Below are 14092 nucleotides of genomic sequence, written 5' to 3'. Positions count from 1 at the left end.
GACTCCGCTGGTGTATGAGGAGGCAAAAAAAATAAAATTCAAAACCCATACTTGGGAAATATGTTACCGAAAACTAAAACATCTCCATGTGTTCTCTAAAATTCTTCTTCAGTCTCTGGTATGTTTAGGGCTTAGGGCTCATCCACATGGCATCCTTTTCTCAGCTGGAAGACACCCCAGTTCATATTCATGGAGGACTTTTTCTTGCAGCTAGGTCCTACTGAGGCAGAGTAAAGCTAGACCAAATTGGTGAGGCAAGGAAGCCATGTTATCCAGAGAGACGCAGAAGGCCTTCCATACAAACATTGTAGGAATCCTCTTTAGCGATCAAAACCTTGCAACAGTTGTTTCTCCATGGTTATTCAAGGTTCAGCTGAGGAGAACAGGGTTGTGGCCCACCAGCAGCCAGCAGATCTGTCGGCAGAGTTGGACAGTGAGGAGGTTAGGAAGGAACATGAGCCAGTCCTGGAGTCTGGGGAAGGCTTGGATGAGGGCTCTGCATCAGGGGCAAAGAGGGAGCTAGACAGCAGCGAGGCAGAGGAACAGGTGGAGCCTGTTCCTAGTGTGTGCATGCGCAGAGCTGCCAGAAGAAAAGAACAACTAAGGAAGCAGGGTTGACTTAAGAGTAAAGCCACACCTTGGAGGTGATTGGCCCCTCCCGTAGGAAACAAAAGAGGAATGAATGGAGAGTGGGCTTTTACAGGAAACAATTCGTTCATTCGGTCCTGAATGTTCTGTTTGTGATTATAAGAGGCTCTGTGCCAAGTTTTGCTTTGCCCTGGGTTTTGGAAACTAGTTATCTGGCAGCACTCCAAATGAGATAAGGTGCATGTGGATAAACATTCCTCTGAAAGACTGTTTGCTAAGCCTTGCTGACTGTCAATAGCAATAGCAATAGCAGTAGACTTATATACCGCTTCATAGGCCTTTCAGGCCTCTCTAAGCGGTTTACAGAGAGTCAGCATATTGCCCCCAACAATCTGGGTCCTCATTTTACCCACCTCGGAAGGATGGAAGGCTGAGTCAACCCTGAGCCGGTGAGATTTGAACCGCTGAACTGCTGATCTAGCAGTAGCCTGCAGTGCTGCATTTAACCACTGCGCCACCTTGGCTCAATGAAAGGAATTCACAGTCGTGTGAATAAAAGAGGTTTTACAGGAACCAAGACTTTGCTTCTTGCTTTCTAAGGAAGCCTGGGTCGGAACAAACAGCACCTCATCCAGCCACCCTATATTCCTTAACTTCCATGAGGCTTACATTCCCCTTGGAAATCTAGAAGTATAACCACATCCATCAAATGTTTCCACTCCTCTCTCTCCCCACTGCTAATGACCAGGGCATTTCTGTGAAGGCACCAACACCAACTTCTTAAAGTATAGTGAAAATTAAGGTTGGGGAGCAGCTCTTATTAAAAATAAACCCAATTTTCCTCCAACTCAAGGACAGTAAATTAAGGACTTTAAATTAAGGTAAAATAATTAAGACAAATTAAGGACTTTAATTTATAAAAAAAAGAAGAAGAAAGAAGTCAAGGAAACGATCAGTCCACTAAAAGGAGAAGATGGCAAGGAAGTAATGGGCAGTAGAGAGAAAGCAGAGTGGCTTAACTCACTCCTTGCATCAGTCTTCACGCAAGAAGAAAATATAAAGCTCAACCTAACCAAAACCCAACCATAACAGTCAGACTAGAAATAAAAATTAAAATAAACAAGAAAATCGTAAGAGAACGTCTTTCTGATCTAGATGAGTTCAACTCACCAGGGTCTGATGGATTACAACCTAGCGATCTTAAGGAGCTGGCAGATGTGATGTTGGAACCATTAAATCATATTTTTTAAAGATCCTGGAGCACTGGGGAACTACCTGAAGACTGAAAAAGAGCTGATGTGGCTCCCATCTTCAAAAAAGGGGAAAAAACCAGATCCAGGAAACTATAGACCAATCAGCCTGAAATCAATACCTGGGAAGATCCTGCAAAAAGATAACCAACCCCCCCCCCCCCCGATCTACAAACACCTAGAAGCAAGTAAATTTGTAACCAGAAGCCAACGTGGGTTTGTCAAAAAGAGATGATGCCGAACCAACCTATTTCATTCTTTGACAAAGTGACTAAATTAGCAAAATGCTGTGGACATAGTATGCTTGGATTTCAGTAAGTCTTTTGACAAAGTAGACCACAACCTACTTCTTGGTAGGTTAGAAAAATATGGGATAGACACTATCATCACTAGATGAATTTGAAACTTGCTGCAAAACTGCATTCAATGAGAGAAGTAAGCAGTGGGATACCCCAAGGTTCTGTCTTAGGCCCAGTACTCTTCAATATCTTTATGAATGACTTAGATGAGGGAATCGAAGGGGAACTCATCAAATTTTCAGATGACACTAAACTGGCAGGAATAGCCAATACCCCAGAAGACAAACTCGGGATCCAAAAGGATATTGACAGATTTGAACACTGGGCCTTATCTAACAAAATAAAATTTAATGTAGAGAAAAGTAAGATTTTACACGGGCAAGAAAAAACCAAATTTTCAAGTACAGGTTAGGTGAAATATGGCTCAAAAGCAGTAACTGTGAGAGGGATCTTGGAGTCCTAGTGGATATGATCCAACAGTGTACGGTAGCAGCCAGAAAGATCAAAACAAAAACTAAGGCAATCCTTGGTTGCATAAACAGAAGGGTAGAGTCGAAATCATGCAAAATATTAGTACTGCTATATAAAAACTTAGTAAGACCACATCTGGAATACTGCATCCAGTTTTGATCACCACATTATAAAAAAAGATGTTGAGACTTTGGAAAGAGTGCAGAGAAGAGCAACTAACACGATTAAGGGCCTGGAGACTAAAGCATAAGAAAAAAAAGGCTATTATGGTTCAGGGGTGGCTTCTTCTGGCTTCTTCTACTGCTGGTTCGCTCGGGGACGTGCTTTGGGTGCGCACACTTGATGCATGCTACGTGCATGCGCAGTAGGTAAAAAATGCTTCTGCGCATGCACGAAAGCAAAAAAACCAAGATGGTGGCACCTATGGTGCCGCCGATAGAACCGGTTTGGGTGTGTGGCTGGCCGAGTTACTACCTACTCGGCCGAATGGGTAGGAACCCACCTCTGGTATGGCTGGTTTAAAGAAAAGAAGAACTAGGGCTGACATAACAGTATTTTAATATTTGAGAGGCTGCCACAAAGAAAAGGGACTCATCCTATTTTCCAAAGCACCAGAAGGCAGGACAAGAAACAAGGGAGGGAAACTAATCAAGGAGAGAAGCAACCTGAAATTAAGGAGAAACTTCTTAACAGTGAGAACAATTAACCAGTGGAACAGAAGTTGCCTTCAGAAGTTGTGGGTGCTTCATCACTGGAGGTTTTTAAGAAGAGCCTGGACTTGTCGGAAATACTACAGGGTCTCCTGCTTGAGTAGGGGTTGGACTAGAAGACCCCCCCAAGATCCTTCCCAATTCTATTATTTTGTATTCTGCATGGATGAGAGAGAGAGAGAGAGAGTTTAAGAGAATTTGAAGGTTTGCACTTTTGGCTACTTTTTGGTCCATTTTAACATCACCCAACTTTTGAACAACAATCCCGTTATCCTAAAAACTGTGGAACCAACAAAGGGTCTTAATACAGTTATTTCCTTTTAAAGATTACAACTCCTTTTGTAACATTCTCACATAAAAATACATAGCATTTTGAAAGAAGTATCATCTCATGGGGAAATATTCAGAGAATATCTCCTGATTGACATACAAGGGGGGGGGAAAGGGGGACAAGGGGGAGCTGCTTTTTTTCAAAATCTTCACTGCATTTTGAGGTGTTTGCAATGTGCACGTAAGCCTTCATTTGAGAAATGCAGTTTGTTTCCTCACGATTTTCACTACAAAATCACGATTTTTCACTGTAAAATCATGATTTTTCACTATAAAATCTATGTTTTAAAAAGCCACACGGAGTCATAGTATAAAATTCCACTACCTGATTGTGTATAATAATAGGTGGCAACATGTGGAAACATTCTGAGCTTGGGAAATCTATAAGAAATTAATCTTTATTTTTTGTTGCTATCTTGCTGGCATGCAAGCCTTCATTTGCATTTTAGTCATTTGCTCATCTCACATACCCGCATACCTCTGTTAGGAGTGAGGGAAGCTAATCCACAAAAACAAATTGTTAAAAAAAAGAGGGTTACCCTACAGCAGCGATGGCTAACATTTTCCCATCGCGTGCCAAAAGTGGGGGGAGCGCAGGGGAGTTACGCGCGGGCGGGCCCACACCCATAATGCTATGCGCATGACCCCCACCCTCCCTCCCGCTTTTGATGCACGATGGACCCGCTTTTCGCTCTCCCCAGGCTCCAGAGGCTTTCTCGGAGCTTGGGGAGGGTGAAAACAGCTTCCGGAAGCCTCCGGAGGGCAAAAAACGGTCCTCATCGAACTTCCGTTCCTGAACTTCTGGTTTGTGGATTGAGTTGTTTTTTGCCCTCCGAAGGCTTCAGGGAAGCCTCTGGAAGGCAAAAAAATGGCCGAAAAAGAAGGCCGAAGTCAGCTGGCCAGGGCGCACTAACAAATGGCTCCGTGTGTCACTTGTGGCACACATGCCATAGGTTTGCCATCACAACCCTACAGTGAGAAATCTTCTCTGTGGCTGAAAATGTTGGTCAGTTGCTGAATAATATCACAGATCCAGTTAAGCTGAAGCTGCAAATGATGAGGCCAGGGAAGCTCCTGGGCACAACAATAACAAAATAACCCCTTTCATGTTCAGTTGTGACATAGTGAGAAACAGATGTGTACATAGCATTTAGCACTTTTCATGGTCTTGGCCTGTGAATCAATCAATCTTCAAAGTGAAAATGTTTGCTTTCCATATCTGGAGACTTCTGTGCCTCTGATTTTACAGAACTAGCAACTGCATTGAATTTCTTCTAATGCTAGTGATCACATTGAAGTGATTCTTCGTGTTTGACGTCAGTATTGCTATGTCTGATTTATCAATGATGTGCTATCTATTCAATGCTGATTTTTTTAAAATCTTGCCATTATTTTTTTTAATAAATAACTCAACTCCTTCCTCAACTCCTATTTTCCCCACAATAACAACCTTGTTATTGGTTATTGGACTGAGAGAGAATGATTGGCTCAAAGTCATCCAGCCAGTTTTCATATCGAAGATGGGACTAAAACCAGTGGTGGGATGCTGCCGGTTTAACAACTGGTCCGGTGAGCACATGCGCAGTGCTGAAAATGGAGCATTTAGAAGCTCAGCTGCTTACCTTCCAAGTCAGCAACGGTAAATAGAACAGCTGGGGGAGGGAATCAGCTGTGCCATGCAATTGAGATGAGCTAGAAAGCAGGAAATAAAGGATAGAATAGAGCAGGGGTGGGTGGGCGGGGCCAGCTGATTGTTGGAGCGAACCGGTTTGCCTGAACCTGTCCGAACCGACTGAATACCAGCTCTGACTAAAGCTCACTGTCTCCTGATTTCTAGCCTGATACCTTAACCACTAGGCCAAACTGGCTTTCAGTCTCAATGATCATACAGATTGGTCTTATCCAGGATCACTGCTATGACCAAATTATATTTAAAAACAACAGCAAAAACCAACAACAGGACCTGAACAACCTGTTTAATTTGCTTTGGGTAACTGTGGCTTCTACCTGATGCTTCCACATCATTGCTCAAGAAAAATTCAGCGGAGGCCACTGCTATCGTCCTTAAGAAAAATTCAGTGGAGGCCACAACCTAAAAGTTTGTAGATAAGATTTAAAAGTAGCAGAATATCTTACTTATCGGGAGGAAAAATTAATTCCTGAGTTTTCATCTGATTTTAAAACCACTTCATTTTTAAAATGTTTCTGTTGTGAACACAAAATTCAGTAATTCATATTATAACAATTTTCTTTCCACATTCTTTCCCCGTTGCAAACAAGAGTTGCTGTTTTTCTGAACAGAAAGAATAGGTATAGACTTCGAAACAATGTAGGATAAGACTATTATTCTTTTGGTGATTACATGGAGATACTGTTTAAAGAAAGTGTATTTCACACAATCACAAATTTTGACTCTCGGTGTGATTATTCCTCTGTACAGATATAAATGAAAAGGCTGTTACTGAACACACATATAAAACTGCAAGCATTCATAGCAAATCATGTTGCTGAAGAGACGTGTCCTTTCATAAATTCAATACAGCAAATGGAATATACAAAATGCACCAATTGTCTATAATGCAGAAGTTGTTTCCTTTTTCATATTAACAATTTTTTTTTAAAACAATGAAATGCTAAACCCAGGAATACACTTTCCAAAGATTGTGATGCCAAACGCCTTTGTTACTTGTCCATTTCTATCTTTCCACATTGTCTATAAAGAACAATAAAAATAATGCCACAATCTCATGGTTACTTGGCTCTTTTACGGTGGCATAAATTACATATTTCCATTCTGGCACAATTATGTGTTTCTTGGAGTAGGTAAATCAATTACTATAGGTGGATTCAATGGTTGGTAATTCATGGTACAGACAGAAGCATTCACATAGGTAGTCGTTCCGTCAGCCATAACACCGTAACCTAAAAAAATTAAAAACATTGTTATAAATAAGCTGTTCTTCAGTACACTGTTTCTGTTATACATCAAAGTGTCCCTGTCGGAGTCTGAATCTGTGGGGGAAGATGAGCTGGAACGAGAGCCGATAGAAATTGAGAGGGCATCTCTGTTGGCCTTGCGGGAAATTAGGAAAGGGTAGAGTCAAGGCTTTTCAGGATCAGAAAGGCTTGGAGACAGGGAGGAGGAGGAAAGACACAGCTCAGACGAAGAGCAAGGACCACCCACTCCCGATCCTAGAACTCGGAGAGAAGAGAGAAGGCAAGAACTCAGACTGAGCCGGCTACTAGGGAAGAGAGTGTCCCACCTACCCCCTTTAGAGCCAACAGAAATTGAGAGGGCAGCTCTGTTGGCTTTGGGGGGAAATGGAAAAGGGTAGAGTCAAGCCTTTCAGGATCAGAAAGGCTACCAGACAGGGAGGAGGAGGAAAGACAGAGCTCAGTTGAAGAGCAAGGACCACCCATTCCTGATCCTAGAACTCGGAGAGAAGAGAGAAGGCAAGAACGCAGACTGAGCCGGCTACTAGGGAAGAGAGTGTCCCACCCACCCCCTTCAGAGCCAACAGAAATTGAGAGGGCAGCTCTGTTGGCCTTGGGGAAAACTGGGAAAGGGTAGAGTCATGGCTTTTCAGGATCAGAAAGGCTAGCAGACAGGGAGGAGGAGGAAAGACAGAGCTCAGTTGAAGAGCAAGGACCACCCATTCCTGATCCTAGAACTCGGAGAGAAGAGAGAAGGGGAGAACTCAGACTTAGCCGGCTACTAGGGAGAAGAGTGTCCCACCCCCCTTCACAAGGCACACCTGGGGACTGAGAGGTATGGAGGTGCCAGTGGGAGGGGCATTTGTCAGTAACAAGTACTGAATCTGTGGAGCCTTGTGTGAACTTGCTGACGCCTGGAGATTACTGTGCTCTGTCCTGTAGTGCTTGTACTGTTTGCCTGCTTCACTGAACTTCATGCCCTGGTTACTGTTTGGCTAACCTTGCTTACTGGACTGCTGGAGGTGCACGTGAGAGCTTTGCTCCAGGACTTGTAATGCACATGGGGACGTTCGGGGGCAAAGTTGGAGCAATAAAGGGGAGTTAGACCTGTTCTCTGGCTATGTTGCTTTTGTGCCACGCCCCATTACACAAAGTTTGGCCGTATAAAAATTCTAATTCATCCCATTGAACATCAATCAATCACAGCACTAAACGTGAATGCCTTCTCGAATCCAAGCAAACAGCACTCTGATGCCCCCCTCCTCTTTTGTGAAGAATAGTTTCCCATCCCTACAATTTAAATAATTCCCTGTACAATTTAGGGCCCCTCTGCAATGAATTCCCATTCTCTAAAACGTTAACATTAAAACTGAATTGAGATTAGGCCCCCTCCAACTGAATGCACGATTCTACTTGGTTCTTCGAGAAGAAAATGGGGCTCTTCTTATGAAATCATCATTCAAATCAGTGGTGAAGTCTATTTTTTTTTCCTACTGGTTCTGTGGGCATGGCTTGGGGGGTGTGTGTCATGTGATTGGGTGGGCGTGGCTATGTAGTCATGTGACTGGGGGGTCAAAAGACAGAAACTCACTTTAACAATGTCCTCCTGGAGCAGGGAGTTGGACTAGATGACCTCCAGGTCCCTTCCAGCTCTGGATTGCTATGCTATTTTAAAGTCTCTCCTGAAGCTGCGTCTAGTGCCAGGTTTGTGGCCTTCCTCCCTCTTCTTTTTCCCTCCATCCCTCCCTCCCTTTCTTTCTTTCTTTCTTTCTTTTTCTCTCCCTCTCTTTCTTTCTTTCTTTCTTTCTTCTAACTTCCCTCCCTTTTTTTCTCCCATCTCTCTCTCTCTTTCTTTCTTTTTCCCTCCATTTCTCCCTTTCCTTCTTTCTTTCTCCCTCCCTCCCTCTTTCTTTCTTTCTTTCTTTCTTCTCACTTCCCTCCCTTTTTTCTCCCATTTCTTTCTCCCATTTCTTTCTTTCTTTCTTTCTTTCTTTCTTTCTTTCTTTCTTTCTTTCTTTCTTTCTTTCTTTCTTCCTTCCTTCCTTTCTCTTTCTTTCTTTCTTTCTTTCTTTCTTTCACAGCACACCCCATCGCCCCCGTTTTTGGTCTAGCAGGCCTCAGGGAAGCCTCCTGGGAGCAAAAACGGACCCCAAATGCTAAAAAAAAAGTAAAAAAAAGTTCCTACCATCATACAGCACAACTGATCGGTTGAATTTTTTTCTACTTTGTTAAGCATTTGTTTACTACCAGTTCAGACAAACCGGCCCAAACCGGTAGCATTTCACCCCTGATTCAAATGAATGGATATTAAGCCTCCGTTCAAGGCAGGGTCTTTGCATGTTGGAACTGGAGGTCTCCATAGAATTCCGATTCCTTTCAGATATTCTGAAGCCAAATTTTAAGTATTTAAGTATTTAATAAATTTATAGGCCGCCCAATCCGAAGGACTCCGCGGCTTACAGAAATACATTTCCAAAAATAAAGAATTAAAAATAGAGAGAGAGAAAAAAACAGATTAAAAGATCACTTCATACACTCAATCTAGGCGGGGCTGGACCTCATTCATGATTAAATTAAATGTACATCCAGAGTGAGTTAAGAAGAAAAAAGGAAAAAGCATATGTACCATCAGAGCATTACGGTTTACTTGCTCTCTTTCTTGCTTTTACCCCTATAAAGATATTTTTGACATTAAGAGCTTTTAAATAGTACTGTGTTTCCCCCAAAATAAGACAGGGTCTTATTTTCTTTTGAATCCCAAAATAAGCACTTGGCCTTATTTTCAGGGAGATCTTATCATTTTTGAGGTACAGGAGGTGGTGAGCATAGTCACCTCATGGCTGCTGCTGTGTTGCAATATTTTCAGGGAGGGCTTATTTTTGGGGAGGACTTATTTTAGCACATGCGCTTAAAAGCCCGATTGGGCTTATTATCCGGGGAGGTCTTATTTTCAGGGAAACAGGGTATTCAGAGGCTGAACATCTGTTACTTCTATATAACTAAATGTCACAATGATCCATGTCTCCCTTCATAAATTGGCTTTGTTGCTACCCTTCATATACGAATGTTTCGAAATAACCTATTAATTGCAGCAGGTTCTATATGCTATGGAATTTGACAGAGTGCAATTCAGCTCAGAGGTGGTTCCTACCAGTTCAGCCGAGTAGGTAGTAACTCGGCCTCCCACGCCCCCGAACCAGTTCTATCTGCGGCACCATAGGCACCGCCATCTTGTTTTTTGCTTCTGCGCATGCACAGAAGCATTTTTTTTACTACTGCGCATGCGCACGTGCTCCTAAAGCGCATCCCTGAGCGAACCGGCAGTAGCAGAAGCCAGAACCCACCCCTGCTTCAGCTAAAGTATAGAGACCTTTCCATAGAGCAAATCATAAAGTAAAGGCTGAAGGAAATTTATTTTACAGAGAAGCAAAATGCAGACATTTGAGGTTAATTATGATTCTGGAAGATCCAAAGTTTCAGACAATTATTATTCCCAAATTATCATTGAAAAAAATATGTCAAATTCTAGCAAAAATTTGTTGTAGAGTATCTTTTTGGCATTGTATGAAAAATCTTGATATACAGAGATAATAATGTAGATGTAATAAATGTACGTTAAAAAATAAAGCAGGGTGCAGAGAAGATAATGAGGAACAGCTTTTACTGAAAATAATAGAATTCTGTCACATGAAGAACAATTTTAAAGCCGGATGTTTTTACAAACAATAAGGTTTTCATGAAAATAGACTGGTGGTACAGTAATTATTTCTTTCCCAGAAATTCAGTAAATGGACACTTGCTTTTGTCTCTTTAGTTAGTAGCACTTATCAGTAGCATCCATGTCATAATGGAACATTCTAGTACTTAGGTTTTTTGTTTATACCATCATTTTGAATAACTTGAGAAATCCAAGGTAAAAATCTACTTTGTTGTTTTATTTTAAATTACTATCATCTGCTGGAAATACACTATATTGCCAAAAGTATTCGCTCACCCATCCAAATAATCAGAATCAGGTGTTCCAATCGCTTCCATGGCCACAGGTGTATAAAACCAAGTACCTAGGCATGCAGACTGTACAAACATTGGTGAAAGGATGGGTCTCTCTCAGGAGCTCAGTGAATTCCAGTGTGGAACTGTGATAGGATGCCACCTGTGCAACAAATCCAGTCGTGGAATTTCCTCGCTCCTAAATATTCCACAGTCCACTGTCAGCTGTATTATAAGAATGTGGAAGTGTTTGGGAACGACAGCAACTCAGCCACGAAGTGGTAGGCCACGTAAACTCATCCAACATCAGTGTATGACCTCACAAATGCGCTTCTGGAAGAATGGTCAAAAATCCCCATAAACACACTCCTGAACCTTGTGGACAGCCTTCCCAGAAGAGTTGAAGCTGTTATAGCTGCCAAGGGTGGACCAACATCATATTGAACCCTATGGATTAGGAATGGGAGGTCGCTTACAGTGAGTTCATATGCGAGTAAAGGCAGGTGAGTGAATACTTTTGGCAATATAGTGTATATTAGCAATAGCAATAGCAGTTAGACTTATATACCGCTTCATAGGGCTTTCAGCCCTCTCTAAGCGGTTTACAGAGTCAGCATATTGCCCCCAACAACAATCCGGGTCCTCATTTTACCCACCTCGGAAGGATGGAAGGCTGAGTCAACCCTGAGCCGGTGAGATTTGAACAGCCGAACTGCAGAAGTGCAGTCAGCTGAAGTAGCCTGCAGTGCTGCATTTAACCACTGCGCCACCTCGGCTCTTATTATATATTCCTGTTCCTTTTACTGTGTTTATTGCTTAATAGATGCTGGTATGAAAAAAAGCATTCCAACTTAGTGGAAAGAGCTCCATTGTAGAGTCTGAGCCAACACTAAACAGGTAGTCCTCAACTTATGACCACAATTGAGCCCAATTGTGAATCACTGCAGTTGATGAGTTGGTAAACCAGTTTGTTAAAGGAATCTGCTTCTCCGTTGCCTTTGTTTGTCAGAAGGTGGCAAAAGGGGATTACTGTACATGAAGTTGGGACACAGCAACAGCCCTAAATATGAACCAGTTGCCAAACATATGAACTTTGAGCACATGATCGTTGGACGCTGAAAAGGCCATAACTTGGAAAACGAGCATAAGTCACTTTTTTCAGGGCTGCTATAAGTTTCAACGCTCACTAAACTGTTGTAAGCTGAGGACTACTCTACCTGTATATTTCTGCCACTGAAAGCAGGTTCCCGAGTGCCGTTTTCAGCTGCAATGGCCTCCTACAACCCTCTTCTACTGAAAACGGAGCTTGGGAAAGCCGCGCGTGATCCTTGCAAGCTCTGTTTTCGGCTGCAACAGCCTCCTGCAACCCACTGCCAGCAAAAAAGGAGCTCTGTTTTCGCTGGCGGAGACACTGTGGGCCAGTCCTCTGCTGTTCCCAGGGCAGCCTCCTTGGGCCAGATCTAAGCACCTCGATCCGGCCCCCAGCCCTTGGGTTTGACACCCCTGGGCTAGAGTTGGCATTACTAGTTGATAAAAAGTAGGTCCTTCAAGGGGATCCATAGGAGGGGTTCACCGACAAAAGGCCGAACGACAAAACCGCGCCCGACTAAACCGCGTCGCTGATGTCATCAACTGGGCGACAACAGCGCGGAGACAGAAGCACGCTGTAAACCCTAAACCTAAACTTAACCCCTAACCCTAAACCTAACCCTAAACCTAATCCTAAATCTAACCCTAAACCTAACCCTTAACCTAACCCTCAACCTAACCCTTAACCTAACCCTAAACCTAACCCTTAACCTAACCCTAAACCTAACCCTTAACCTAACCCTAAAGCTAACCCTTACCTTAAGTTAAATCGGCTTTCTTTTGACGCGCTATTTAAAGCGCCCTTCTTTCTCCGCACTGGCTGTTGTCACCGCGTTGATGACGTCAGCGATGCAGTTTAGTCCGACGCGGTTTTGTCGTTCACCCTTTTGTCAGATCACGATAGGGGGACTATATGTGGTGGTAGGGAGTCAACATAGTGGCCATGATTGTACAGTTGCCTTATAGCCTTTTTGGTCCTCCTCTAGGGACACAATTACTCACTCTTGCTCCTCGCTGTGCAAAGACTGATTTTTAACATCTTATTCAATGTGACAGAAGTTTTTTTATAGCCCAAAGCAGAGGGGATTGAAGTGCAATCAATCAACATATCTCTTGCCTACTCCAGTGAATATCTCAACAACTTTGTGTTATTCATTTTAATTTTCATGCATGAAAATAAGACACACGCATACAATTCCTGACCTTCATGAATGTGTCCGAAAACATGCAGTCGTGGCTGTATTCGTCTCTGGATTGTATTCAGCAGCTCAACACATCCCACCCGTTGCATTTTCTTAGGAACCCAGTCTAGAAAACCTTCAAAATAAGAAACAAACACAATTCATAAGGTGCTGAAAAACTTTATATCTCAAATTCAAGACTCTACTTCATTTTATATCTAGCTCTTCTAGCTGGAAACTTATTTTTGTTCATGTACAGAAATAAAAGTGAATAACAATCATACAATCGAATAAAATTGAATGATGATGTATACAAGCACGAGGTGTTATATAAGGTGACGAGATTTTCAGATTGGTAAAGAGGGACACCATTGACCGGGGGCGGGGGGGCGGCTTGATTAAAATTTTTATATTTTGTCAAAAGGTCACACAAGGCGATTACATGACAATATAGCAGTAGACTTATATACCGCTTCATAGGCCTTCAGGCCTCTCTAAGCGGTTTACAGAGAGTCAGCATATTGCCCCCAACAATCTGGGTCCTCATTTTACCCACCTCGGAAGGATGGAAGGCTGAGTCAACCCTGAGCCGGTGAGATTTGAACCGCTGACCTGCTGATCTAGCAGTAGCCTGCAGTGCTGCATTTAACCACTGCGCCACCTTGGTGACCCCAGGACACTGAAAGCATCATAAATATGAATCTGTTGCCAAACATCAAAATTTTGATCACGTGACCATGAGGATGCTTCAACAGTCGCTAAGTGTGAAAAATGGTCGCTAAGTGTGAAAAATGGTCATCAGTCACTTTTTTCAATGCCATTGTAACTTTGGTCACTAAATGAACTGTTTGAAAGCTAAAGCTAGCTTGCATTATGCTAGCTTACATTTTCAAGAGAGAGAAGCTAAACTCCTTATTAGAATAGAAATAGAAATGAGTAGAGTAGAGTAGAGTAGTTTATTAGCCAAGTGTGATTGGACACACAAGGAATTTGTCTTCGGTGTACATAAAAAAAATAGAATACAACACTTAGGGAGTTTTTTAACACCCACCCCCCCCGGGACGCGGGAAAAATTGTGAAAAAGCGTGACTATCCCGCCAAAAGCAGGATGCCTGGTCACCTTAGTGTTATAGTCAATCTACCCACTAAAAGCTCCGTGTGTGTGTGTGTGTGTGTGTGTGTGTGTGTCTGTGTCTGTGTCTGTGTCTGTCTGTGTGTGTGTGTGTAAGATAGAGATGGTTCTAATAAAT

At 42.6% G+C, this 14092-nt stretch overlaps 1 protein-coding gene across 3 annotated transcripts in view; it reads right to left on the bottom strand.

Moving 5' to 3' along the window:
* Positions 1 to 5322: 5322 nt before the first annotated feature.
* MPPED1 (metallophosphoesterase domain containing 1) overlaps positions 5323 to 14092 on the bottom strand; it is an 87985-nt gene continuing 79215 nt past the window's right edge. For all 3 annotated transcript variants that reach the window (XM_087722205.1, XM_087722206.1, XM_087722204.1), the window contains 2 exons: positions 12865 to 12978; positions 5323 to 6570 (listed from right to left, as the gene is read on the bottom strand). In XM_087722205.1, coding sequence (XP_087578331.1) covers positions 6452 to 6570; positions 12865 to 12978 — 233 coding nt within the window. In that variant the 3' untranslated portion in view covers positions 5323 to 6451. The remainder of the gene's footprint in view (positions 6571 to 12864; positions 12979 to 14092) is intronic.

This window comes from Thamnophis sirtalis, unplaced genomic scaffold (assembly GCF_051295495.1).
Source record: "Thamnophis sirtalis isolate CommonGarterSnake01/CBP01778 unplaced genomic scaffold, rThaSir2_p1.2 scaffold_9, whole genome shotgun sequence".
NCBI classification, from domain to species: Eukaryota; Metazoa; Chordata; class Lepidosauria; order Squamata; family Natricidae; genus Thamnophis; species Thamnophis sirtalis.
The sequence above is the reverse complement of the archived record's forward strand: the minus strand, read 5'-3'. Positions and strand labels throughout refer to the sequence as shown.